This window comes from Mobula birostris, chromosome 16 (assembly GCF_030028105.1).
Source record: "Mobula birostris isolate sMobBir1 chromosome 16, sMobBir1.hap1, whole genome shotgun sequence".
NCBI lineage: Eukaryota > Metazoa > Chordata > Chondrichthyes > Myliobatiformes > Myliobatidae > Mobula > Mobula birostris.
Window position 1 is genome coordinate 22,786,680 of NC_092385.1, and position 27,350 is coordinate 22,814,029.

The window sequence follows — 27,350 nt, forward strand, 5'->3', positions numbered from 1 at the left end:
GAACCTCTGACTACGGCAGGGAGAAATTGAAGATGTCCTTGAATGCTCCCACCTGTTGGTTGGCACAGATTTTCAGTGCCATACCAGGTACACCATCAGGGCCTGACACCTTGCAAGGTTCCACCCTCTTGAAAGACGTTCTGACGCCGGCATCTGAGACAGAGATAATTGGGTCACCAGGATGCTGCAGGGATGCGCACGGCTGTAGTTTTAGCCTCCCTTTCAAAGCCTGCATAAAAGACGTTGAGCTCATTTGGGAGTGAAGCATCACAGCCATTCAGGTTTCGATTTGTAGGAAATAATGGCCTGCGAACCCTGCTGCATGAATAGCTTAATGATTTCCAAAATTATGTTTGGCCTTACCTCAACTAGACTCTCCAGTGGAAATTAATTGAACAAAATACAATAATGCTTTGGCAACAAGAGAAGATTAGGATGTAAGTATTACAGGAAATATAACTCATTTCCCGACTCCACAAGAACTTTCTACCAAGTACCTATTATTTAGGTTTGTGATGGAATACTCTAAACTTCCCAAATGACTATCGCTCCAACACAGTAGACTAGGAACAGCAGATTAACGTTCCTATTTGGTTAACTCCTCATCTGTCATTTTAAATCTTCATGTGACCCTTCCCCCTCCCTCATCACCATTATGACTGGCTGTATTGTTTGCCAAATAAAAGATGAACTTCAGCACCCTTTCACCCTACAACACCTCCCAATCTTCCAAGCTCCATCTTGTGAAGGATGTGTACTGAGGTCAATTGGGAAAACCAGTAAACCCCATCTCCTATTCCAGTCACATATCACCCTGACTTAGAAATATAATATTTGTATGATGTAGGAAAAACATCCTACAAATGCTAATGGATGGAGCAGTCAGAATGTCTTCACAACATTTTCTACAAAGGTCAGTATGCCTGCACCCCATCATTGTGCTATTGGGAAATTGGGATACAGTATTCAGGTGTAGAGCAATTTTGCACAAGCCAGAAACTACTCAGAAACTTCTCCCTTCTTGGTAGAATTTTCCCTAATACCTTCTTTCCAGATCCTAAATCCCCCAAATAATATCAATACTACATGCAAACTTCATTTCATATGAGTTGATTTAATCCCAGATGTCTGAGAAATTACAATTCTTATATATTGTCAGAAAAATCTGCTTTTACTAGCCCCATTTTCCAACACATACCTTGCATTCTTTGTCCTCACAGATCTAAAACCTTCCATGATTTCAATCTCAGCAACACACAAAATGCTGGAGGAGCTCAGCAGGCCAGGCAGTATCTATGGAAAAAAGTGCAGTCGACGTTTCGGGCCAAGACCCTTTGCCAGTACTGATTTCAATCTTATTTGGTTTACCCATGAAGGTCAGAGTCACGGTTGCTTTCAGCTTCTTACTCTCAGCACCACCCAGGCTGCTGTTCTGATCCTAGCCACATCTCTCTGCTGATTTCAGGAGATGGTACAATTACTTTTCTGAAGCAGAGGACACATTATTTACTTATCCTTCTTCATGCAGAATGGGAATAAGTATTTGCTTTCATTACAGGTTTCCCAAAATTCAGTCTTGTCCTACAGAAACCTCCGAGGCATCTTCCTCTACGAAACACCTTGTTGCTATCCTGAGCAATCTCCATGATTCCCATGAACTAAAGACATATTTCCTGTGGGCATTGTCTCCACCAACTTGTCCAGGACTCCGACTTTTCCCATTCACCACTCATTGTTATTGCATCTATTTATTCAGCAGCAATTGCCTCTACAGCTGGAGGAGGAGAGGCTATAAATCTTAAAAGAGCAATTGTATTGTTCATTGAAGATTGCAGTTTCATCACAGTGATCCAAAGGGAAATTCAACAATATCACTGTCCGATCTTGCAATTGAAATTCACACTCACCAGCAGTGATTGGGTGACCCACCGCATAGTTGATACGTCAAAGAAATGGCGTGAAGCAATTTCTAAGCTGATATGTGCAACTAGAGGAAATTATGGCCAGTTTATTTCAAGCAAAATCCAAAATTAAAGATTATTTACTGAGTTTAACACGTAGCCCTGTAAAAGAAGCTTTTTTTTCAACATCAACAAAGTTTAAGGACTTAAACTGAAATACCATGTAAGAAAGGAATGTTGGTTAAACAGATGAGATTTCTTTCTCAAGATGATGTGATAATGGTATCAAGAAGCTGAGAAACTCAAAATATTACAATGCAGTTCAAATTGGGAGTTTAACTTTGAAGGTTGCATATTTTGCCCCTCCTTCCCTTCCCCCACCCCAGGCTTGATCTTTCTTCCTGTAGCTGTGATTTAAATTCACAAAGTGACAGCTGAATCTTTGAAGCATAATTATTCCACACTCAAGATATGAAGGTACAGCTGCTCATCAGCTGGAAGGAGGCGATGAAAGAATTAAGCTAGAATTGTGAAACTGTATAAATACTGTTGGATTCATGAATATAATTGATGACTGTTAATATATACCCAAGCCACTTCAGAGATGATGTCAGTTTCAGCTGTGTTGCTCTTCTCTCTTTGCCTTTGAGGATATAATGGTGGCCTTTCCTTTAAGTGGTTGTAATCCTGCATCAACATCGTTGTTGTCGAGGTAACAGTCTGAAAATAGGTACAGGACACCTGGAGGCTTGATGTAAGGAAGAGACAATGAAAGGAGGAGGTTAAAGTGCTCAGTGCCAGGATTGATCTGCCAAGCAAATAAAAAAGTTTACTGACCTCAAATATGGTCAAGGGCCATGCAAGCAGTTATAAAACCCATTTGTCAAAGAATGCATGGACATAAACACAGACACGCACGCACACATCTAAAACAAACTTCCTGAGATGGCTAGCAGATGCTACTTTGAGCAACGGATCGGTCATAGTACTTGCCATTCTCACAGAGTTGGCCTCATTGAGGAGATGATGATGGTAATAATTACAGGACTAGGGCAGACTGCAGGATCAGAGATTATTAAACATGATGGCATAGTCATACATAGTCCATACATTGCACTTCCCCCTCAACTCATACTTTCTACCATCTTAAAAGACTTAGATATATTAAACTCCTTACTTTTCCTCGAACTTTGCTCTCACAATGATCATACCACAGTTCCTTTCCTTTACTTAAGAATCAGTGACAGGCTAGGCTTGGCTGATGAGTCTCTAGACTCTGAAAGATGGGATCAGAGCGTTTCAACCAGAGATGAGAAAAGTTTATAGACAAAGACATCATGTGGTGTAGGGGAAGAAAGGAATTCCCGTGGCAGTCCAAATCCAGCCCAGATTCCCTTGCAGCCAGCAGATGCTATCTTTGGTGGCCCATCAAGTTCATCCTGATCGTAGCCACCCATTTACATTAATCGTTTTTTTATTTTCATCAGCTCCCCCAGATTCCATCCACTAAGGGTAATTTACAGTGGACATTTAACCAACAATCTGCATGCCTTTGAGACGTTGGAGGAAACCAGAGCATCAAGAGGAAGCTCACGTGGTCACAGGAAAAACATGCAAACTTCATCCACCTAGCACCTGAGATCAGCATTGAACCCAGGTCGCTGGAACTGTGAGCCTCGGGTTCTATTGGTTCCACCAATGTGCCACTGCTTTCACAGGGTTGCTTTGTCACCAATGTAGAGAATTTCATCTTGATTGGATGTCTAAAGATCTTGGCTACGTTGATTTGCTTGGTAATGGCTTTCAAGATTTGTATAGTTACAGACGATAAGATGATCAACAACAGAAGTGTGGTAACATTAGAATCACCATGATGATTCAGGTTTCTTTAATTTGTTGTCATTCATGGCTATTGACTGTCACTGGAGGATCGTTACTAATTGTCCATTCCATATTGCTAACGGCAATAGATGAAACAATATTTCCAACCCCCTTCAGCGATAAGAAACTCTGATATTGTGGGGACCGCTACAAGTATATTCCAAATTAGTGTTCCTCTTGATTATTGGAGTCATGAAGGAACAATAAGCCTTATCTTTCTGTATGGTACAGTTCAAAGCATTCGCTTGAGTTTGGGAGGGAAGTCTGACAATTTGCTGCTGTGTATTTTGCATGCTTTGCCTCAGGGCTGGAGTGTATTGATCAGGGTGATTAATTTAGCTGGTAGAAGAATAGGCTGCTTTTGCTGGAAAAGAGGGCATTGTTCTCTCCCTCTGGGATCCACTCTCCATAGTTCAAAGAGAGTATCCTTTAGCATTGTTGGAACTGTACAGAAATGTACAGTTCTGTTCAGAAAGCTTAACTCATGAAGGTGGTAGAACAGCTCTGCAAACTGTCAGGCTAAATCCTTTTGCCATTTTCTAGTCAAAAGTGATTCCCTCTCCTCCATCCATCTCCTTCATAGCGGACACAAGGCCCCTGCACCTTCCCTCAGCTGTACATGTCTGAAGAAAATAGAAGAGTTGACCACCAAAGTGTACTGAAATCTTAGAAGTGTCAGCCCTGTTGGTTTTCTGTCCCTAATTCCGATGAACTCTGCTCCAAATGAATCACCAACAAAATTTCAAGTTATGGGTAATCTCGTTAAATAACACAGCTGCAGGGCTGGACCCTGCTGTTCAGACTTGATTTCCTGTTCATGTTCCTCACACTATGTTTCTTGCAAATAAGTAAATTATGTTTATTGAACAGACATGAAACTCGCAATACATGACACTGTGTTACCTATACATGCTCTCATTCTCCCTTCTTTTGGTGATACACTCCTAAGGAACCAACAGCTAACTACAGACTTGTGTGCCTGTGCATTGAAAGGCATAAGTCAGAGATGAGCTGCAGGTCACATACCCGTGCATCTTCACACCGCGACACTGTTGAACTGATCACTGAATCCAGCTGTGAAACACAAATGTCCTGAAATGAGGCACTGGATGCAGCTCTGTAAAGTATTTGAAAGGGGTCGCTGACTTTAAATAAAAAATGAATGTATGTAAGTGGTCTTTTTACTCTGTTTTAATTATTTCCAGTGGTTTAACATATGTTACACATTTTAAAATGATTTATATCTACTTGTGCTGTTTTAAAATGTCTCTGATTATCAGAGATTTTTGACAGCAGCATTCTGGGACAGAGCTTCAGGATTCACCTCCTGAAGGTTTCTCAATACCCAGGGTCCTTTCTGCTTTGTGGCTAGTCATGGGACATAAACCTCCATGCTTGCACCCAATCTCTTTGCTTTACCATAACATAATGAGAGCACCTTCACTACAAAGAGTGTAGTTAACGAAGGAGGCAGTTCAACGCCATCATATCAAGGTAAAATTAGTCAGCTCCGTCATGGGTCCTATGCTCCATCGTATCAAAGACATCTTCAATGAGCGGTGCCTCAGAGAAGGTGGCATCCATCATTATGGACCCCCTCCGCCCAGGACAAGCCTCTTCTCATTGTTACCATCAGGGAAGAGGTACAGAAGCCTGAAGGCACACACTCAACAATTCAGGAACAGCTTCTTCCCCCTGCCATTCGATTTCTGAATGGACATTGAACCCACAAACACCACCTCAATACTTATTTTAAATTTCTGTTATTGCACTATTTATTTTAATTTCACTATTTAACATACACACATATATATACTTACTGTAACTCAGGTCTTTTTTCTATATTTATCATGTATTGCATTGTATTGCTGCCGCAAAGTTAATAAATTTCAAAACATACTGTATGCCGATAATGTTAAACCTGATTGTGATTCTGATTCTGATATTCAGAGGATTTTGGGGACGATGCAGCTACTGAATGATAGAAATAGCTGGTCGGACTCTCCTTTCTTGAGATGGTTATTACCTGATTCCTGCATGACTCAACATTATGCTACATATTATTGTAAACCTGAATATAGAATAGAATCATAAAAGAAAGCCATTCAGGCTATTGTGCCCACTATACCGCCCATCCATCCCAGATGCTTCTCTATCTATTTACAAACTTGTGAGCTGCATGGCCGTGTAGAGGCTAGCACAACTCTATACAGCACTGGGTTCAATTCCCAACGCTGTCTGTAAGGAGTTTGTACGTTCTCTCCGTGACTGCGTGGGTTTCCTCTATATGCTCCGGTTTCCTCCCAAAGATATACCGGCTGGTAGGTTAATTGGTTACTGTAAATTGTCGCAACACACAAAAAATGCCGGGTAATTTGTCCCTTGATTGGGCTTGGGTTAAATCAGGGGCTGCTGGGTGGTGCATCTCGAAGTGCTGGAAGAGCCTATTCCCCACTGTATCTCAACAAGCAAACAAACAAACAAATAACATATAAGTAAATAAATAAATAGAATGAACGAATAAATAAATAGGTGTATAAATAAATAGATAGATAAATAAATAAATATACTTCTCTGCCCCATTTATTCAACTCCCTCTTGAAAATCACAATGGAAACTGCATCCACCACATCTGCAGGCAGTACATTCCATACTCCAACCATATGTTTTTCCTCATGTCTCTCTTGATTCTTTTCCTTTTTATTGTATCTGCAGCTACCAAAGCTCCGTCATTCTTCCCTGCTGTGAATCTACCCGGTTGCAGACTTCTAATCTTTTCTTGCAACTGTAATACCTCATCCCAGAAACCATTCTCATTAATCTTTTTCTGAACCTCTCTAATTCCTTTGTAGACTGGTGATCAGAACTGAAAGCAGTACTCCGGCTGAGTTTAATAAAAGTTGATTGTTTTATAAAAGTTCAGCATGCCTGCCCTGCCTCCTGATTAGCCGCTTTCTCAACCCACCCTGCCATTTTCAATGTGCAGTCCTATCGTACATCCCTTTGCTGCTGCAGTCCTTGAAGAACACATGCTTTAGTTTATATTGACCGCATTCTTCCTGCCAATCTGCATCACCTTGCATTTTTCTGCTCTTAACTTCATCTTCCACATGTCTGCCCATGACACCAGCTAATCAATATCCTACTGCTGTTGACCAATATCTTCTTTGCAGATCATGGTATGGCCAAGTTTTATATCAACTGCAAAGTAAAAATTGTGTCTTGCACGACCAAGCCAAGTCACTAATATGGATCAAAAATCACGAATCATCCTCCTCTAGATTAGTAACAAGCATTCGCAACCGTGCTTGTTGGCTATTAGTGAGCCAGCTTCATATCCAAGCGATTGATCTCCTTTTATGTCACCTGCATGAACTTCACTGATATTCTGTTGTGCAGCATTATTGAAATATAGCGTGAAATAGGCCCTCTGGACCTTCGAGCTGCACCGCACAGCAATTCCACACCCCCCCCCCCAATTTAATCCTAGCCTAATCACAGAACAATTTACAATGACCAATTAACCTACCAACCAGTATGTCTTTGGATTGTGGGAGGAAGCCCACGTAGTCATGGGGATATTAAAAAGTCTCTTGGAATTCTACGTACACTACACCAACTGTATTAGGCCTCATCTACCCTATTCATTATCTTCCAAAAAAATTTATTAAATTTGGTTTGCCCTTACCAAGTATGTATAGGTTTGTCTTAATTAATCCATTTATCTTAGGATGACTATCAATCCTGTCTCAGATCAATATTTCTAAAAGCCCACTTATCATTAAACTTACCAAACACTATCATTACTGACGTTTTTGAACAGAGGAATAGCATTTACCATTCTCCATTCACTAGCACCGTTCCTTATCCGATGATAATATAAAGATTCCGATCAGTGCCCCATGATTTCCTCCTGTACCTCCCTCAGAATCCTAGGAAGCATCTCATCTGGCCCTAGTGGCTTACTGGCTTTGAATTCAGGCAATTTCTCTAGTGACCCCATACTATCATTTTTTAAATGTATTCAATGTCTCAAGTATCTCTTTCACTCTTATGTTGGAAGCATCTTCTTCACTCATGAAGATAAATGCAAGATATTCACTTAGCACCTCAACAAAGTCCTCTGCATCTATGCACAAATACTCTCTTTTTTAATCCTCAGTAGGCTCCCATTTCTCCATATACCACACTTTATGTGGCCATAGAACACTTCTTATCCCAAGCTCACAGACACACTTTGCCTCTCTTATCAGTTTTCACTTCTACTCCGATGATTTTGTAATCAGCCTGGTTCTCACTGGTATTCACAAACTGACAGTTGTCATGAGGAACTTTTATTTTCATTTATCTTTCTCCATCTCCTGTGTCAGACACAGAGCTCAGGACTTGCTAGTGCTTCCTCTGCTCCTTGTCTTGTTGTATACAGACACACACTGCTTCATTATCTGAGCTGCAAATAGAACTAGTGCCTATTAACATAAATTAATATTTCCCTCTGATGGATTGTTGGCTAATGATTTAACAGGTGAAGATGATTAAGCTTGGGAATTATGCATTACAACCTCTTACTGCAAAGTCCTTGGTTAAAATACGAGGCTATTACGACCACATTCAACTTCATTTGTAATTACTCCAGACTTTAATTAATCAGAATCAGGTTTAATATCATTGGCATAGGTCGTGAAACTTGTTAACTTTGCAGCAGCAGTACAATGCAATACATGATAAATATAGAAAATAAAACTGAATTACAGTAATTGTATATATGTACTACAGTATCTTAAATAGTTAATTTAAAGTCAGTTAAGCAAAAACAGAACTTTTAAAAAAAATACTAAGGTAATGTTCATGGATTTAATAGTCATAGTCATAGTCATAGTCATAGTCATAGTCATACTTTACTGATCCCAGGGGAAATTGGTTTTCATTACAGTTGCACCATAAATAATTAAATAGTAATAAAACCATATATAATTAAATAGAAATATGTAAATTTACATTGAGAAATTAGATGGCAGTGGGGAAGAAGCTGTTTCTGAATCGCCGAGTGTGTACCTTTAGGCTTCTGTACCTCCTTCTTGATGGTCACAATGAAAAGAGGTCGTGTCCTGGTTGGCAGCGGTCCTTAATAATGGATGCCACCTTTCTGAGGCACCGCTCATTGAAAATGTCTTGGATTCTATGGAGCTATTACCCATGATGGAGCTGACTAATTTTACAACTTTCTGCAACTTACTTCAATCCTGTGCAGTAGCCCTCCACCCCCTCACCAGACGATGATGCAGCCAGTGAGAATACTCTCCACGGTACACCTGTAGAGGTTTTTGAGTGTTTTAGATGACAAACCAAATATCCTCAAACTCTTAATGAAATATAGCCACTGTCCTGCCTTGTTTATAGCTGCATCAATTTGTTGCAACCAAGTAAGGTTCTCAGCGATATTGACACCCAAGAATTTGAAATTGCTTGCTCCCTCCACTTCTGATCTCTCTATGAGGATTGGTATGTGTTCCCTCATCTTACCCTTGCTGAAGTCCATAATTGCCTCTTCGTCTTACTGACATTGAGTACAAGGTTGTTGCTGGGACACCACTCTGCTAGTTAGCATATCTCGCTCCTGTATGCCCTCTCGTCACCATCTGAGATTCTCCCAACAATGGTTGTATCATCAGCAAACTTGTAGATGACATTTAAGCTACGCCTAGCCACACAGTCATGGGTGTAGGGAGGCTAGAGCAGTGGGTAAGTACACATCCCTGTGATGCGCCAGTGTTGATTGTCAGCAAGGCGGAGATGTTACTTCCACCTCAGTGACATCAAACTATTAATCTCCTCCTGATTCCCATTGACTTCAATTTTACTGGGCTTCATGATGCAATATTTAATAGGATGCTTCCTTGCTGTCAAGAGCTACTTACTTCTGGAGAAGACTTGTACTGGAGCCATGGCTGTAATGAGGTCTGGAGATAAGTGGTTCCTGCGAAATCCAAGCTGGGCATTGGTGAGAAAAAACTGCTGCTGTGTTAATATCACCACTAGCATGGTACCACTAGAGGTGATCGATGGTGTAGACTAATGGGATAGCATTGGCCGTATTGGATTTTTGAGTACATCTGGTAGGTTTTCTGCTTTGAGTACAGATGCCACTAATGCTGATGTATCAAAATGGCTTAATTGGTTCCGGAGCACAAGTCTTCAGCCCTGCAGCTGAGGTGTTGCCAGCACTTTAAGCCTTTTCTGTATCTATTCTATTCAGTTATATCAATGATATGCCGATATAAATTTACAAATTGTGGAGGAACACTGTCATAGCTTATGAAATACAGTTATGATCTCCTGGATTTGTTTCAAATCTATTCCACTGAGCGGTCAGGAGTCAATATAGAAGACTCCCATGCAAGTTCCTCCCGAACGAGTACCTCTCGCCTCTGGCGCTTCTGCCAGATTTATCCCGCGAGTCGGGCAAGGCACACTCGAGAAGGAAATGGCGCTCCTGGGACGTGGACTAAAAGGTATGGTTTTGTGATTATGACTACACGGGCTGTTTTGCTTGACTAGTTGTGCAACATTTCACAGAATTTAAGCACCTGGAAGTAATTCTGGTGGACCTTGTAGAGTTAATGTATTTGGGTATATCTTTTTCATATCAGAATTCAGTGAGTAACCAGAGGACCTTCTAACAGTACTTAGTTATTTGTAACTGGTACAGCTGAATGCAAACTCCACATCGGACGGTCCCAAGTCCAGCTGCAAAAGCAGGAGTGTGAGAATGGGGCTGCCAACCCCATCCCATAAAAACCCAGCGCTGCAGAAATGCCAACAGGCGCTCCTAATACCTCATCCCTGGGAGAGGAGGGATCTTCAATGGGCTACACCCTGAAAGGCTGAAAGACTGGCCCAGGACAGAGGACTGTGGTGAGCTGCTCTCAGCGACCCTATATCCCTGTAGGGGTGATGGGTTTAAGAAGAAGAAGACATCTTAGTGCTTGCTAGGACATTTAAAAGGAATCACATTGCTTTAATTGGAAGTCATGTTAATATTCAGGCCAGTGAAGAATGGCAGATTTCCTGAACATTGCATAATATAGAGGATTACAAGTGTAATCCCCCATTTTGTTGCATTCATATCCTGGCTGAGCTCAATAATTAGTTTTCCAGTGGGGGAAGGGAAAATCTGTTCATGTTTCCACCTAGCAACCCCTTTTATACTTCCTGGCAACTAGTCAAGAACTACATTGGCAGAGACATGGGAGCAGAATTTCTACACCGCCTTGTTATTTCTGATACTGATGTTCTATTTGATTTCAGTGTGCTTTTTTTTTATTGAACTGGAACATATTAAAGGAATCCCTTGACAGGATTACTACATTTGGGGAGAGGTTGTGAGAATATCTGTGTATATTATGCATGTGTCAGACTTGGCTTAGTGTTAGTAATCTTCACTTTGAGTCAGTAGGGCATCAGTTCAAGCTCAATTCCAGATTCGAGCACAGTATTCAGACTGATGCTCCAGTACTATGCTGAGCAAACTCTGCAATGGTGGGACTCACATTCTATGACATGATCGCCTTTTTGTCCTTCCAGTTGACCACAGAGCATTTTTGAAGAAATAATACGAGTTTTCCCCATTGTCAATAATTATCGCCCAAACAACAACTGTAAGAAGTTTATCAAAGTGTCAGTGCTTGTGGAATCTTGACAAGTGGTAATTGCTCTGTCTTAATTCCTAACAGAAGTGAATAGCCTTCACCACCACTTTAGGATCTCATTCGGTTTCATAAATGCAAGACCATCTCCATATTATTATCTGACAAAAGTCACCAAAGATTTTTAGCAGAAACCAATAAAATCTGTCCTTGGTAAATATTTTATATCCTTTAGAAACCTCCTGCCAAATTTACAGAAGTTCATGTGCAGCGAATATAATAATTTTGAACATAGACAATAGAATAGTCCAATGTTGTTCTGAACTAATTAAGTGCCCAACTAAATTCATCTTTTCTGCCTACAAAATGTCCAAATTACCTACACAATGTATTCTGTCAATAAACTAAAACATTTTGCTAACTGGATCAAAACTTACTCTTTCAATAAATATTTGGTATATTGGATTCCATTAGAGGAGGGAAAAGGAAAAATCTACTGATTTATAATCTTTTGTGATCTCAGGACATCCCAGAGGCATTCAAATGATTTTTGAGTCTAGTCACTCTGTAATGTATTGTTTCTCTTGACCAATGAAACAAGGTGTCTGCACTAGAGCAATTGTATACTTTACAAGTTGGCTGCTAGTTCCCTTAAGTGCTCATCACAATAATTCATTGAGATGCAGTGTCATTATTATATTAAAACAAGCATTCAGGTCTTCTGCTTAATGCTTGCTTTAACATACAAAACTATATGTGCGGACATTCAAGGCTTCCAATCAAAGGCAGAAGTCCTAAGCATAAAATATTCTTCAGAAAACAATGTCCACTTTTGGACTCCATGGAGAGCACAAATTTTCCCAGGGTTTTAGGCTGGATGATCTGTCTGCTGAAAGTTCAGTCAATACTTTTATTTTAATGTGATAAAACAGATGCAAGGAGAAGCATATATGCAAAATAATTTCCTTCCATTCCAAATTTAGTTGGGTTAAGTTAAATATATTTAAGTTCTTTGATTATTTGCCACTGTTTATTTATAACCTAAGACATTATCAAGATTATTTTTTACTTTTGATATATTTTGAATATTTGTGAATATCAGAGACTGGTAAACCTAGGATATGATTTAACCCAAAGGCAAAACATTACACTACAGGAAATCTAAAATGAAAAAGGATGTAGTGCTTTCCCGGCATATATGATGACTAAACTCTTCTCAGGCTTCCAGCCAGACACAAGTATCAATTATAACTAGCGTTTGGATGACAAGCTCTGCCATCTTCTTCAGGGATGATGCCTGGGCATGTCTAGTCCAGTGGTATTAAACAATGGTAGCAACAATGTAGAGAGCAAGAGTCAGGGATAATTATTTTTTTTCGGGCTGAGAACCTTTCATTAGAACTGGAAAAACCTAGCCTGCTGCCAGGCAAATAACCTCTTCCTCAATGTCACAAGACAAAGGAGGTGATTTACTGTCCTTGCACAAATCACATCCCTGTATACATTGGTGGCATAGCAGTGGGAATTATGAGCAGTTTAAAACTCCCAGGAGTGCACATCTCACACAATTTCTTATGGTCCCAGAACACATCGTGCATGATCAAGAAAGCTCACCAATGCCTCTACTTTCTGAGGAGGCTGAAGGGCTGAAAGGAGGCCTTGGCGAGGCCCGAGTCCTAATGAGAGGTACAGGACGCCATTTGGACAATCTAAATGACTGGATGGCAGGGGGTTGGGCAAGGCTGGATCACTTTGGGCGCCGAGCCGATTTGGAGATGTCGAGAACGGCTTCTCCAACAGAGAAATCTAGACCCGAAGTGAAAATCACTGTGCGGGGCCAGGTCCTAATGCAAGGTCTGGACAATTTAAGCACCGGCCCAGATAGTCTGGGGGCTCCTCTCTCTGTGACATGAAGGCTGTGAGACTGGCCCCGAACTTTGCGGTGATTTACCCTGATAATATGAACTGAATACTGAGGCTTTGGGCCTACTCTGGACTGCTCCATGGATTTGGATCTAAGGACTCAATTTGGTTTGGAATGCTGTTGGTGTTAAGGGTCAAAATATATGTGAAAACATAACATATACCTCCCTGCTTATTTTAAAGATTTCTCACTCTTCCCACAGACCAGCTGCTGAACTAGAGATACTGCAGCACCCATGTCCACCTGCATCCTCACTGTAGCTCCATGCAACCACAGGGTCATCCAAGAGCCGTGTTTGTGTCTTGAAACAGATAAAGTATGCAGAGTTTTAACCACAGAATGACAGTCACTCAGTCTGACCTCACTATGCTCCATTTTCTTCACACGTTCCTTTCTGTTTCTCCATAAGTCACATTTCTTTATTACAGTGTTTTTGGTTGACAGTATCTTTTCACATTTATAGTTGTATTCAATGTGTCCCTTTTTGCCATAGCTTCAGCAATCTAAATCCTTACACCAGCATTCTTTTGCTGAATGTCCTGTTTTGCCACAATGCTAACATTGATTGCCAATGGGTGTCTTATTCTTAAAGTCAGTAGAAACTTTATGAACTTGGGAAGATGCACCTAATAGTTGTGTTTCTTTAGCTGCCATCTCCATTGGTGTATGACTCTCAATCGCCTTCTGCAATGTTAGTCTGTCTTCTGTAAGCAAATGTTTCTGAATTGCTTTACTACGCACATCACATACAAATCTGTCATGTAATGTGTCATTTAATGACAGCCCAAAATCACGGTGTTTGGACAATTGCTTCAACACTGCCACAAACTGTGAACTAGACTCACCTTCCTCTTGATTCATTTTATGAAATATATACCTCCAGCAATAATTAAAGGTTGAGGTGAACAATGGTCCTTTAAGACTTTAACTATGTCCTTATAAGGCTTATCGTCAGGTTTAGCAGGTTGAACTACACTGCGTAGTAAATTAAACATTTTTGCACCCATCACAGTGAGAAATGTTGTAACTTGTATACCATCTGAGATTTGATTTGCCAGTACAAAATATTCAAATCTTCCAGAATATGAGCTCCACTGCTCTGTTGTTTCCGCATACAGCCCCATACTTGCAAACATTGTCGCCATTTTCAAACACATTTACATTCCAGAAAAGTTCACTAGTCTTAACCGTCTCTCTTTTCCACTTTTATTTGTTGTATTTAACCATTCCATTCCCGTTCTCTCTACTCGGATCCTTCACTCACCACGCTTCATGTTTTCTTTTCGCTCACCCACATTGCACAGCAGTACACCTCTAGCATTGCTTACAGACTTTGCTTGCCGAAGGAAACAAAGCAATAAATACCATGAGGAACTGTCACTTCATCGCCAGTTGCTATGTTGTGGTACTGGGAAGCCGGGTGGCCAAGAATAACACACTTAAGAGACGGGGAGGTGAGAAACAGAACGTGCAGCTGTTTGCTTTGCCTCTACCCAGGATGCCCTCTCACATTATTCTCAGTATGTAACGCGCAGGGAAGCTTGACAGCAAGCTGTAAGGGTCAAAATATACATTAATGCATAACACCTAACATGCTGCATCACTACATGGCACAAAAAATACACTGTAGCAGACAGGAAGGCTTTACAAGGGGTTATCAAAACTTCTCAATGCATCACTTGCACCAGCCTACCCACCATCAAGGACGTGTAAACAGAAAGTTGCTGGAAAAAGGCCAGAAACATCATGAAGGATCCCACCCACCCCATTCATGGACTGTTTGTCTCACTCCTATTAGGAAGGAGGCTACATACAGTAGCATCTGCGCCGGGACTACCAGACTCAAAAACAGTTTCTCTCCTCAAGCAGTAAGGCTGATTCACCTTCCACTGACCTACCCCATTACACCCAACACCATTGCTTCTGTATCATTTCCTGTCAGAGTTACCTTATGTACAGACTTGCATGCATCATACACTGGGGTGCTCTCTTCAGTTACCTGAAGAGGTACCCATAGCCTTTGGCCAGGGGCAGATGTCACCAGGTGGTGCCCAACCTTCATAGTGTGTTTCAACCCTTAACCACCAGTTGGCAGGTCAACAGTGGTGGCCAAGTCACAGCCCATCTGCTCCTGACTTCCAGCTCAAATCCTCTCGGTTGCTCCATATCCAGCAAGAGGCTTCTGTGCCTAGCATCACTTTATGGACATGCAATGAAGTATGCATATAAGCTATTTTATGTATTTATATTTATTGTGATTTTATCATTAGGTTCTTTATTTTATTCTGTTTTTATGTGCTGCATCGGATCCAGAGTAACAACTATTTCATTCTCCTTTACACTTGTGTACTGAAAATGACATTAAACATTCTTGAATCTTGAAAATAAGTTATAAGTTGCAAACATGAGAAAATCTGCACATGCTGAAAATCCAAGCAACAAAATGTTGGAGGAACTCAGCGGGCCGGACAGCATCTGTGGAAAAGAGCAGACAGTCGGCATTTTGGGTTGAGACCCTTCATTGGGACTGGAAAGAAAGGGGAGAAGTTGCAAAGATGTTTTGATCTTACCTCAGCCATTGGGCCACCTTGTGCTTCTTTTCCGTTCCCAGGACGACTGTGCTCTTCAGGCCAAAATTCAACAGAGTGATGTGAGGATGTAGATTTGATGCTAAGGAATGGTGGGGGCTGGAGAGTGGGAGGCTTAGAGGGAGGAGGAGGGGGATTTGCTTATAGGAATTGGAGTTTATAGAAGGCTTAGTTATGTAAGCAAGATTTCCATAACACTCTTTTCCCATGAAATCTTCCAAAATGAAACAAAAGTAAACTTAAATCAGGATGCAGTGATGTCAGTGGGGTAGAAATTTGTTCTCAGCCACATGCACTAAACATGACAAGGACAGCATCTGCCTGTTGCATTGGGTTGTGAGATCAGGTTACTCCAGCAGATTCTGCTTACATTTGTTATTTTCAATTTAGATGTGTGGGAAGTCAGAAACTGAAGAACGGGGGGGGGGGGGGTAGAATTCAGCATTGCCCTCAGATTAAGCCATACAATCATAGCACAAAATAGGCCATTCAGCCCATTGAGTTTGCACTGGCTCTCTACCAGAAGCACCATGTACTTACCCGTTTTCAATGACTTTGCAAGATTTTCTTCGCCATTTACTTTTTGAGTTTTATCTTGGACGCAACAACGCAATCTGATTTCACCATTTTTGCAGATAGTGCATTCCAGAGTCAAACTACACTTACACAAAAATTATTTTTCGCGTGCACTCTTAATTTTTTTTTCTGTGACTTCTTGCCCTCAACCTTTCCACCAGCAGGAACAATTTCCCACCACCTACTCCATCCAGATTCCTTGACATTTTATATACTTCTATTAGATCTCCCAATTTTTTATTTTCAATCCCAGTCTCTCCAATTTGTCCTTCTAACTGCAGTCTCACATGCCAGGATCCACTCTTGTGAACCTCCTCCATATCATCTCCAATACCGTCAATCCTTTTCCAATACTTCATATGAGGAAGTAACCAGATAAATTCACAGCATGTATGCTGGATGAAGCCAAGCCAATGTTTAATATAGTTTTTGTATGACTTTGCTGCTTCTGCACTCTACGTCTCCATCGATAAAGCTCAGAAAGTTGTGATTCATGTAAAGGCATGCTACGTACATTTAATAACTATCATGTAAAATGCAAAATTTTGTTTTTTTTTTCATTTTTCTACAAATAAGCAAGGACATAATATGTACTTATATGCAATTTTGATAGATGACCATTGTCACATGAGATCCAGGTAGAGTATTGGAAGGGTTGAAATCTAATATACTCCTAAGTTTATTTAACAAAGCTTTTTATACTTGAAACGGAGCTATTATATTGGAGTGAATGGGAATATTATACTGTAATTCTACACTTGAATTTGTTACATTTCACTGTAGGCTATTTCCATTTCCTAAGGTTAAATGCCAAAATGTATCTTCTTTCAATTTTCAATAGCTTTGATTCATGAATCTACAGTAGTAGAATTTAACAGAAAAATATCTGAAGATTTATTGCTTATGCTATTGGAGTTGAAATTGTCTAATTTCTGGGTTTGACATTATTATACCTGTTCAGCACTTAACCCTGTAGGATGTCTATGCATGGTAAATATTGTTGTTAATATTAGTCCTTGCTGTAGCCTCATAAGGTATGAAACATTGGCCACAATTTTGTGGGAATGTGCCAGCAATTCCATGATCCATCAGGTTACTTATTTCTGCACACTCACATGTGAATACAGAAGTCCCAAACTTGTTAGCAGCTGTTTGCTAACCTTTCCAGTCTGTGCTCCAACGTTGAACTCTCCAAGTTGCTATTGACTCCCAGACTTACACTAAGGAATTTGTTTGAAAAGGCTGTCCCAGTTTGGATCTGGCCTGGGAACAGAGCCTCCATTAAAGGAATTGTAGAGGAATGGCTATGACAGAATAGAATCATAGAGTCATAGAAAAATACAGCACAGAAACAGGCCCTTTGGCCCATCTAATCCATGCCAAAATATTAAACTGTCTAGTCCCATTGACGTGCACCTGGACTATAGCCTTCCATTCATGTACTATCCAAATTTATCTTAAATGTTGAAATTGAAACCACATCCACCAATTCCACTGGCAGCTCGTTCCACACTCTCACCACCCTCTGAGTGAAGAAGTTCCCTAAGTAATGTTTACTATGGTAAACATCACCTAATTTACATTTTCTGGAATAAATTGAGTGTGCTTACATATTTTAGTGAATTTGGAGATGGAGAGGGCATCGTTAGAAAGGTATAATGAATGGTATTCCAGGACTACACTGTATATCTATGGACTCAGCTTAGAATGATTTACAAAATGACGTGGTTAAACCCAATGAAGATATGGTTGCTGAATTTTCTCATGGCGTAAAGTTACAGTGAAACTGTAATAATCTGACACACTCTGGACTTCGATGGTTCCCAACTGGCAAGTATGTGGAATATTGCATTCCTAATATGTATTATTGTATACCAACATACATTCAGTCCATTATACTACACAGTAGTGTAATACATTTTTACAGTAATCGAGGTGAGTTGAAAGGGAACATGGAAAGTAAAAGCCAATAAGTTGAAAGAGAGTTTTGAAAATGAGGCCCTAGTGAGTTTTTAAAAGGATTTTGGGAAAAGTGCTCCACTGGGTTTCAAGGAAATACAGGGAATAGAGCCCCAGTGTGTTTCAAGGGAGCACAGAATGGGACCGCCAGTGAACCTGATTTGGAATCATTGGGATTTTTAAATAATGTAATAGCAGCTTATTGAGATTTCATTGCAGTAAGATAGTAAGTTTTGAAAAGACATAGAAATTATTAAAGGATATCAAAAGTTAAGTAAATGGATAAAGATCTAGCAAATGAAACATAATATGGGAAAATGTCATTTTTTTCTCTTAGGCAAGCAAAATAAAGTATATTATGAGAGAATCTTAACTGAAGATAACTGTTTAAAAATCCAGCATCGGCCACTTAAAGCAGGAATGAGGTGATCATTTTGTTTATCTCTCAAGAGAGCTGTGAGTCTTTGATATCATCTTCCTCAAAGGGAGGTGATAACGGAATCAGAGTATTGTTAAGGCAGAGATAAAGAGCTACTTGATAAAGAAGGAGATGAAAAAGTACATCAGGTAGATGGGAATGAGAAATTGAGATTACTGTCGGATTAGCCATGATTTTACTAAAGGGCGGAGCAGTTCTGAGAAACCGAGTGGTCTACTCCTCCTTCAAAGCAATACACGCAAAATGCTGGAGGAACTCAGCAGGACAGGGAGCATCTATGGAAAAGAGTAAACAGTTGATGTTTCAGGCCGAAACCCTTCATCAGCACTGGAAAGGCAGGGGAGAAATCAGAGTAGGAAGGTGGGGGTAGGGGAGGAAGAGGTATAAAGTGGCAGGTGATAGGTGAAACTGGGAGGGGGGAGAGGGTGAAGTAAAGAACTGGGAAGGTGATTGATGAAAGAGATAAAGGGTTGGAGAAGGGGGAATCTGACAGGAGAGAACAGAAGGTCATGGAAGAAAGAGAAGGGGGAGGAGCACCAGAGGGAGATGCCGGGCAGGTAAGGAGATAAGGTGCGGGAGGGAAACAAGACTGGGGAATGGTAAAGGTGGGAGGAGGGCAATTGCCAGATATTAGTGAAATTGATGTTCATGCCCTCAGGTTGGAGGCTACGCAGACAGAATATAAATACCTGGCGATACGAATTGACAATAAACTGGACTGGTCAAAGAACACTGAGGCTGTCTACAAGAAGGGTCAGAGCCGTCTCTATTTCCTGAGGAGACTGAGGTCCTTTAACATCTGCCGGACGATGCTGAGGATGTTCTACGAGTCTGTGGTGGCCAGTGCGATCATGTTTGCTGTTGTGTGCTGGGGCAGCAAGCTGAGGGTAGCAGACACCAACAGAATCAACAAACTCATTCGTAAGGCCAGTGATGTTGTGGGGATGGAACTGGACTCTCTGACGGTGGTGTCTGAAAAGAGGATGCTGTCCAAGTTGCATGCCATCTTGGACAATATCTCCCATCCATTACATAACGTACTGGGTGGGCAGAGGAGTACATTCAGCCAGAGACTCATTCCACCGAGATGCAACACAGAGCATCATAGGAGGTCATTTCTGCCTGTGGCCATCAAACTTTACAACTCCTTCCTTGGAGGGTCAGACACCCTGAGCCAATAGGCTGGTCCTGGACTTATTTCCTGGCATAATTTACATATTACTATTTAACTATTTATGGTTTTATTACTATTTAATTAATTATGGTGCAACTGTAACGGAAAACCAATTTCCCCTGGGATCGATAAAGTATGACTGACTATGACTAAAGTGTTGCTCCTCCGAGCTGAGTGTGGCCTCATCATGGCAATAGAGGAAGCCATGGGCTGACATGGGCAGAATGGTTGAAATGGGAATGGGAAGTAGAATTGAAATGGGTGGCCACCAGGGGATCCTTTTTTTTGTAGGATCCTCTTCCAAGTTCATATAGGTAATTCTTCTTTAACGATTCAGGCATTTCACTGTTCTTCAGTTTAAAAAATGAAATATTTAAGAAAGGGTTTAATTGCTTGATATATGTTTAATATTTTTCAATGTCAGAGACTTGGGCCGAGCCTTTCCTGGCATTTATATGCAGAAGACGCTGTGTGTGCATGTAGCCCCTAGTCATTGAGGATCAGGCCTACACTTTGCAGGAAGTTGACTCCAGAGGATCAGCTACTGTGCATAAGGATTTACCATGTAGATCAACTCCAATTGCAAGAGAATTGCCACTGGCAGGAATTTCTGACCCATTGGGTTAGTCTTTTGCAAATATGACATCTGCCATATTGTGATTCATACAAATTACGTACAAATTGTGAATCACTAGGGCAGTTAATTCTTCATAGCTGAGAGAGAACAAACAAAAAGCCATTAACTCGAGGTAATGAAATCCTGAAAGAATTGTCATTGTATAAGAAAAGAGGGGAAGTCTGTAAAGATAGGTTTACACTTTGCTACAGTACATTAATGGAGTTCTTTATGCGGATAAGTCTTTCAGTAATGTTGAAAAGATGGAATGCTATCAGTTTTGTGTGTGTTGCAATCAGTTTAATAGTTTCTGACTTTTCAATGTAATATTCATTCTCTTGTTCAAATTCTTTGTCTGATTCTTGTAGGTAAGTATAAGTAGATTATTTTGTTTCTGAAATGCCTTAGAGTGTCTACTATCTTTATTCAGAATACTCTGCTTTTAAATGCTAAACCTGTAGGACAAGAAAGTAATTGTGAGGCATTATTTAATACCTGTGGCTGATTCGCCAAGAAAATGCCTATTTTCTGATTGTTTTCGAACAATAAGTGAACTGTGGAGTACTCAGTGAAATTACATCAATGAGGAAACAGTTATTTTTAATAAAATCTGTGCGGAGCATAGGGAAGAATGGTAACAAATATTCCTTACAGATGGTTGGGTTTCATGGAATAGCTATGGCCTACTGCATCCATGTCGAATCCTCGTAGAGCTGTCCAAGCAGTCCTGCTTCCCTGTTTTATCCCTGTATTCCTGAAAATTAATTTCCTTCAACAGCATATCCCATTCTCCTTGGAAAATATTTTCACAAGCTTTACAACAACTGAAATTCAGACTCTAACCACTTTTGAGTAAAAAAAATGTTTTCCCTCACATTTCCCCAGTATATTTGCCTACCTCATTGAATTTGTGTCCTCGTCTCCTTGAACCATCAGCAAATGGGAACAATTTGTCTGTATTTCCTAAAAAGAGCAGATGATATAAATCTGAAATAAAAACAGAAAATGTTGGAAATATTCACCAGGTCAGATAGCATTTATGAAGAAAAATGTTAATGACCAACATCCTGGAGACATTTAGAAAATAGGTGTGTTTAATCTTGCAGAGAAAGATGATTGATGGGCACAAGAAAGAAAATTATGGTAGATGCTGTTACTCTGTCTCATGGAAGTGTAGATAGAGGAAAGACAAAAAAGGGGAAAACAAGCTCATTTCCCACCCACTGGCAAAACAAATCCCCCCCTCCACTATTCCCCACTCTGACCTTTTACCTCTTCTCACCTACCTATTACATCTCTTTGGGTCCCCTCCACCTTCTCTTTCTCCTATGGTCCACTCTCCTCTCCTATCACATTCCTTCTTCTCCAGCCCTTGACCTTTCCCACCTACCTGGCTTCACGAATCACCTTCCAGCTAGCCTCCTTCCCCTCCCCCCACCTTCTTATCCCGGCATCTTCCCCATTCCTTAGTCCCGAAGAGAAGTCTCAGCCCAAAACTTCAACTATCTATTCACGTCCATAGATGTTGCCTGATCTGCTGAGCTCCTCCAGCATTTTGTGTGTGTTGCTTAGAAAAACAAGCTGCAAGAAGTGGGTAACAGACCACCAGCAGTTGCTGGTAGTCTAGAAAAAAAAGAGAATGCTAGGATAGCTCACCAGGTCCGTCAGCCTCTGCAGACAGAACTGGCCAAAGACTGAACAGCTAAAAATTGCAGTTGTTAGAAATCATAAATCATGTCTCTCAACTTGCCCTCCATAAATCCAGCAAGATCTTAATTACCTCAAGCAAGTACCCAGCCTCCCCAGTTTCAACTCAATAGCTGACATCTCTCATTCATTATGGTTTGTTTTGCACCTTCAATGGAATGGTCAATCCTTCCTCAAGTCTGCTGAGCTTGAAGCACTGCTCCTCTCCTGCCAAAGGTTCAACATAAGCACTTTATTTCTTATTCTATGGCCCTATTTATAATATCCAGGTCAAAATATGCGTTACCAGCAAATGGGAATTGGAAAGTCTGTTGACCTTTTGCACCCTATGGCACAATTGAGATTTCCGCATAAAAATTCTCTGCATGTATGACCGATCTTTATTTTAGCTTCCGATTGGAATTATGTATAATAATGAATGTTTAAGGAGATGATATACATTTGATTATAAACTCATGCCTAATTAATGTGTTTTTTTTTTTTGCTTTTGATGTAGGTCGTTTGTGATCCAGCAGATTCCAAGCAGCAACCTCTTTATGGTAGTTGTAGATGCCAGTTGTGAATGCAGTATCGGACCAATTACAATGGACCCCATAGAAATTATATATATCCTTTAACAGTCTAAGCATTTTGTGAGTTATTAAAAAATTCTTGATATTGGGAATGCAAGTTTGTGGACAAGCCAAAAGTACTAAAGCAGATGTATGATAAAAACACCTCAGAATAATATGTGTCTGTAGCCTTGCATATGTAACTTGGCAGCAGATAGGTCTGTTACTTTAGTTGTTTTGGAAGACACCCAAGCAGGTGTCCTCTATTTGTTTCATGTCAGTTTATTCTGTTTCATTTAAATTTATTTTGATTGAGTAATTATTTTCCCCTATTTAGACACTGTTCGTTTGTGTCTTTGTTTTAAGAATTTCAAAATTGCTCTGGAGCAGATTTCCATGTTGCTCTGCCCAGAGCTATTAGATCACCTGGCTAAATACAAAAAAATTGTGTAGAGAGAACTGGCAGCGGCCACCCAAGACTTTCCAGCATGAGTCTTGAAGTCCTGCTTCACTACATTTCTGGCAGCAGAGCTCAGGCCCCGGGATCTTAGACCAGCAGCACTGGAAACTAATGAACTGTACAAGTAATAAAGTGCAAATGCAGAAGCATCTCAGCCAGTGCTATAACTCAAATGATCAAGGGACTTTAATGCAGGCAAATCATCTGAAACTTGATAATGAAGCCAAAAAAAAACTCATGACTGATGTATTTTTGAAGACTTAAACAATTGGGCCTGGCTTTTGTGACCATTGCGGGCAGGAAAGTAAATTTCTTGTGAGTACAGTTTTATCACAAATAGAGCTTCAGCCTCTTGCACTATTGATACACCATAGCAGGCCTATACCAGCACACTTTCACCTACCTGTCGTATTGAATCATTTCAAAAAATTTTAGCATAGAAGGAGGTCATTTGCCTATTATGTCCATGTCAACTAAAAGGAATTGTTCTCAGTCTGTAGACTTATAGGATGTTCCTCACAGAACTCCTCTTTTGAGATTTGCTACCTTCAATTAGTGAATTACAGGACCCAACTCAAAAGTTTTCTTTCCTCAATATCCCTCTGCTCTTTTTGATAGTGAACTTAATCTAGATCGGTTCTTCTGTTCACTCTGTCTAGGCCTCTCATAATTTTGTACACTTTTACTCAGCGGCAGCCCCTTTTGTTCCAAAGGAAAACGACTGAAGCCCAATCAGTTTTTCTTCATATGTATAGTTTCCTAGCTCTGGCACGGTCATTGTAATTTTCCTTTGCACCCTCTCAGGTGCTTTCATACCCCACCATTCCCCACCCCCCAGCAAAGAAAAGTTGTTGGCTAATAGTCTTGAAGAATGGTGTTCACATAGATCTAATTATCTCATCATATGGACGTAGCCTTACTCAATGTTGTTTGCTATCGAGCATCATTTCATTAGGATTCCTGGCCTCAAGCCACCATGTTACTATTAAGTTGATTGAAAAGCCAACCACATTCGTGAGTTCTCACAAATTTAAACCAGTAAACTGGAAGTACAACTTACAGTGAAATAAATTTCTGCTAAATAATAATTGGAACATAGATACAATTAAAAGATACTGAAATGTAAATAAATATTTCAAAATGCATAAGGCTATTACTTTAAAATGATGCAACAATTAGTTTTCAGGACCAGGGCATTTGCTAAGCAGAAGCTTGGGGAGGAGGTTGGATCACTGAAGTCAAGTTTGGGAATTTTGTATGAAACTATCCATTTGTGGAAATCCTGAAGCTGCTGGCAAACTCAGAGAGTAATGATGATTTGCCTTGGTAATTTTCTCATCATTACAGCCACAAGTAAGTGGATAATAATAGTAGAATATACTGTATGCCGGCCCTCCAATCGTAATATGTTCCTGTACACTGAGCTATCCTCAAGAGCTCTATATGACTCAGAAGTGCATCAAGGGACATTTTTAGTCAGTTCCGTTCTGGACAATACTGGATATTGCCTTTGCCGCAATTGTGAGGATTATTTTGCATTTTTCAATGTTTATAAGAAAAGGAACAAGAGAAGATTTTGACACAAGTTTGAATTTAGAAAATATTATGAATCAGCCTATTTATGAACAAATTCTGTGGCCATAAATAAAAAGAGTTGCTATATGAACTAAGTCCCAGGAGCAGGCCATGAAGGACAGCTTGCTGTTCCTCTGCCTGTACCACTCAACCAGTCCATCCACGTAGTCTGTAATCCACAAATGACGATCTATGGTCCATGGAGATGGAGAATTCACGTCAGTCTTAAATATCCACCCCTTCATCCCAGTCATGAGAAAATCTGTAGATGCAACACACTCAAAGTGCTGGAGGAACTCAGCAGGTCAGGCAGCATCTGTGGAAGAGTAAATAGTCAGCGTTCCGGTCTGAGTCCCTTTGCCAGGAGTCCTGAAGAAGGGTCTTGGCCCAAAACGTCGACTGTTCACTCTTTCATTCCAGTGTTGCACACCATTTGCAAGCAGGGTCAGAGTGATGAATATGAACTTTTCTAAGGGACACTAATGCAAGAACACAGAAATCCCCTCAGAAAACCATGATGCAGTCATTGTGACTGTGCTTGGACCATTTGTGAAATGCAGTGGTGGGACACCATCCTGCTATGCTTTCCCAGTAGTTAGGCTGGGAAACTCACCTGCTGAATCTGTGCTAGGTTAGGCCTGATGTGTTTTTAGCTATTTGATTAACTTCTATGATAGGAATGGCTCTGAACAAGAGACGTGAGTTTGAAATTAAAACTGAAAATGTTAGAAACAGGTCAGGCACCACATGGGGAAAGAAAAAAAAATTAATCAATTCAGGTCAAAGATCCTCAGAAAATACGACATGGTTTGCATTTTTTAAATTCAATTAAATATATTTCCATTGTTTTATATTTTAATACCTTTAATGTTAAAGAATAATAATGTTGAATCACTTCAAACAGTATGTTTATTTTTTGTCAATTTTTAATTGTTTTAATGCTTGTGCACATTTAATACATTCACACATGTTTGAAACTTTTTAATAATATTGAAAGCCATGAAGTATGGTGATGTATCCTAGCTGGTCATCAAAGCATTTCAGTGGGAAAGACCTTGTTTTAAAAACAAATTAGGTGGCAGCAGAGTGATGAGTGTGACTGTATCTGTCAGCAACTCCCTACAAGTCCCACCCAGAATCTGGTATGTTGCACTGAAATAGACTCCCACTCTGTAAACTCCAGTGAGCATAGGCCAATATTCCACTTACCTCTACACAGTTCTTTCTACACTCACCATAGCTCCTAAAACCCTGTTTCTTTCCCCTCCTGCACACCCTCCATCTGCCCATCACTCACACACTCCTCCCACTGTTCCCATTCACCCTTCCCAGTTTCCTCACTTGATTCCACACTCCACCTTCCACTCCTATTAGATTGCAGCCCTTTTTTATCACCTCTACCTACCACCTCTCAGCTTCTATTGCCTCCTTCACCTCTCCCCTCTTCCACCTACCTATCACCATCTGCATGCACCTCACTTGCCAGCTCCTGCTCCATCCTTTCCCTTCACCATATTGTACCAACCATCTCCCATCTGCCTTCCAGTCTAGATAATATATCTCCACCCAAAACATTGACCGTTCATTTCCCTCCATTGATGCTGCCTGAGCTGTCAAGTTCCTCCAGCATCTTGTGCATTGATCCACATTTCAGTACCGCCAGTCTTGTGTGCTATTACAACCTGTGCTCACATGTCAAATCCCTCATCCCCAGCGTAAATCTAGTGAGCCAGCACAACTTTAACTCCCAGCCAAGTTTATCTTTCTTTCAGTGTAAAGAAGAAAACCGTGCAGTTTTCACCAAATAAGGTTTTACCAAAGCCAGACAAACTAAACATGTATTCCAAGTCATTATAACAAAAAGGGGGCGGGGGAGAGTGGTCTATCATTTGTCTTTCTAATTCTTTGCTGCATCAAATGCTTATCCTTTGTGCCTCATGAACCACACTCCAAGTCTGAACTTGAATATTTACCGCTTTCTCACCATTTAAAATATAACCTCATGCTTTCAATTCTTCTTGTCAAAGTGATTGACCTCACGTTTCCCCCACATTATTCCATACCTGCTACCTTCTTCATCTTCCTGTCCACTCCCTGCAGTCCATTGCAGGTTCTTGCTTTCCTCCTCACAGCTCATTTTCTCACTCAGATTTGTGCTATCATCTGTGTTGGATATGTTACACCCTATCTTCATCTAAAAAATAAAGGCATCCGTTAGTCTTGCGAGACCATGGATCTGCGCCTGGAAAGTCTTCGCTCTCCAGGGCGCAGGCCTGAACAAGGTTGTATGGAAGACCAGCAGTTGCCCATGCTGCAAGTCTCCCCTCTCCACACCACTGATGTTGTCCAAGGG

The 27,350-nt window shown here is 40.6% G+C and overlaps 1 protein-coding gene across 5 annotated transcripts in view; it reads left to right on the forward strand.

The window, feature by feature from the left end:
• cacna2d3a (calcium channel, voltage-dependent, alpha 2/delta subunit 3a) overlaps nt 1-27,350 on the forward strand; it is a 797,416-nt gene that overhangs the window by 761,903 nt on the left and 8,163 nt on the right. For all 5 annotated transcript variants that reach the window (XM_072280402.1, XM_072280404.1, XM_072280403.1 and 2 more), the window contains one exon: nt 22,908-23,017. In XM_072280402.1, the coding sequence (XP_072136503.1) occupies nt 22,908-23,017 (110 nt within the window). The remainder of the gene's footprint in view (nt 1-22,907; nt 23,018-27,350) is intronic.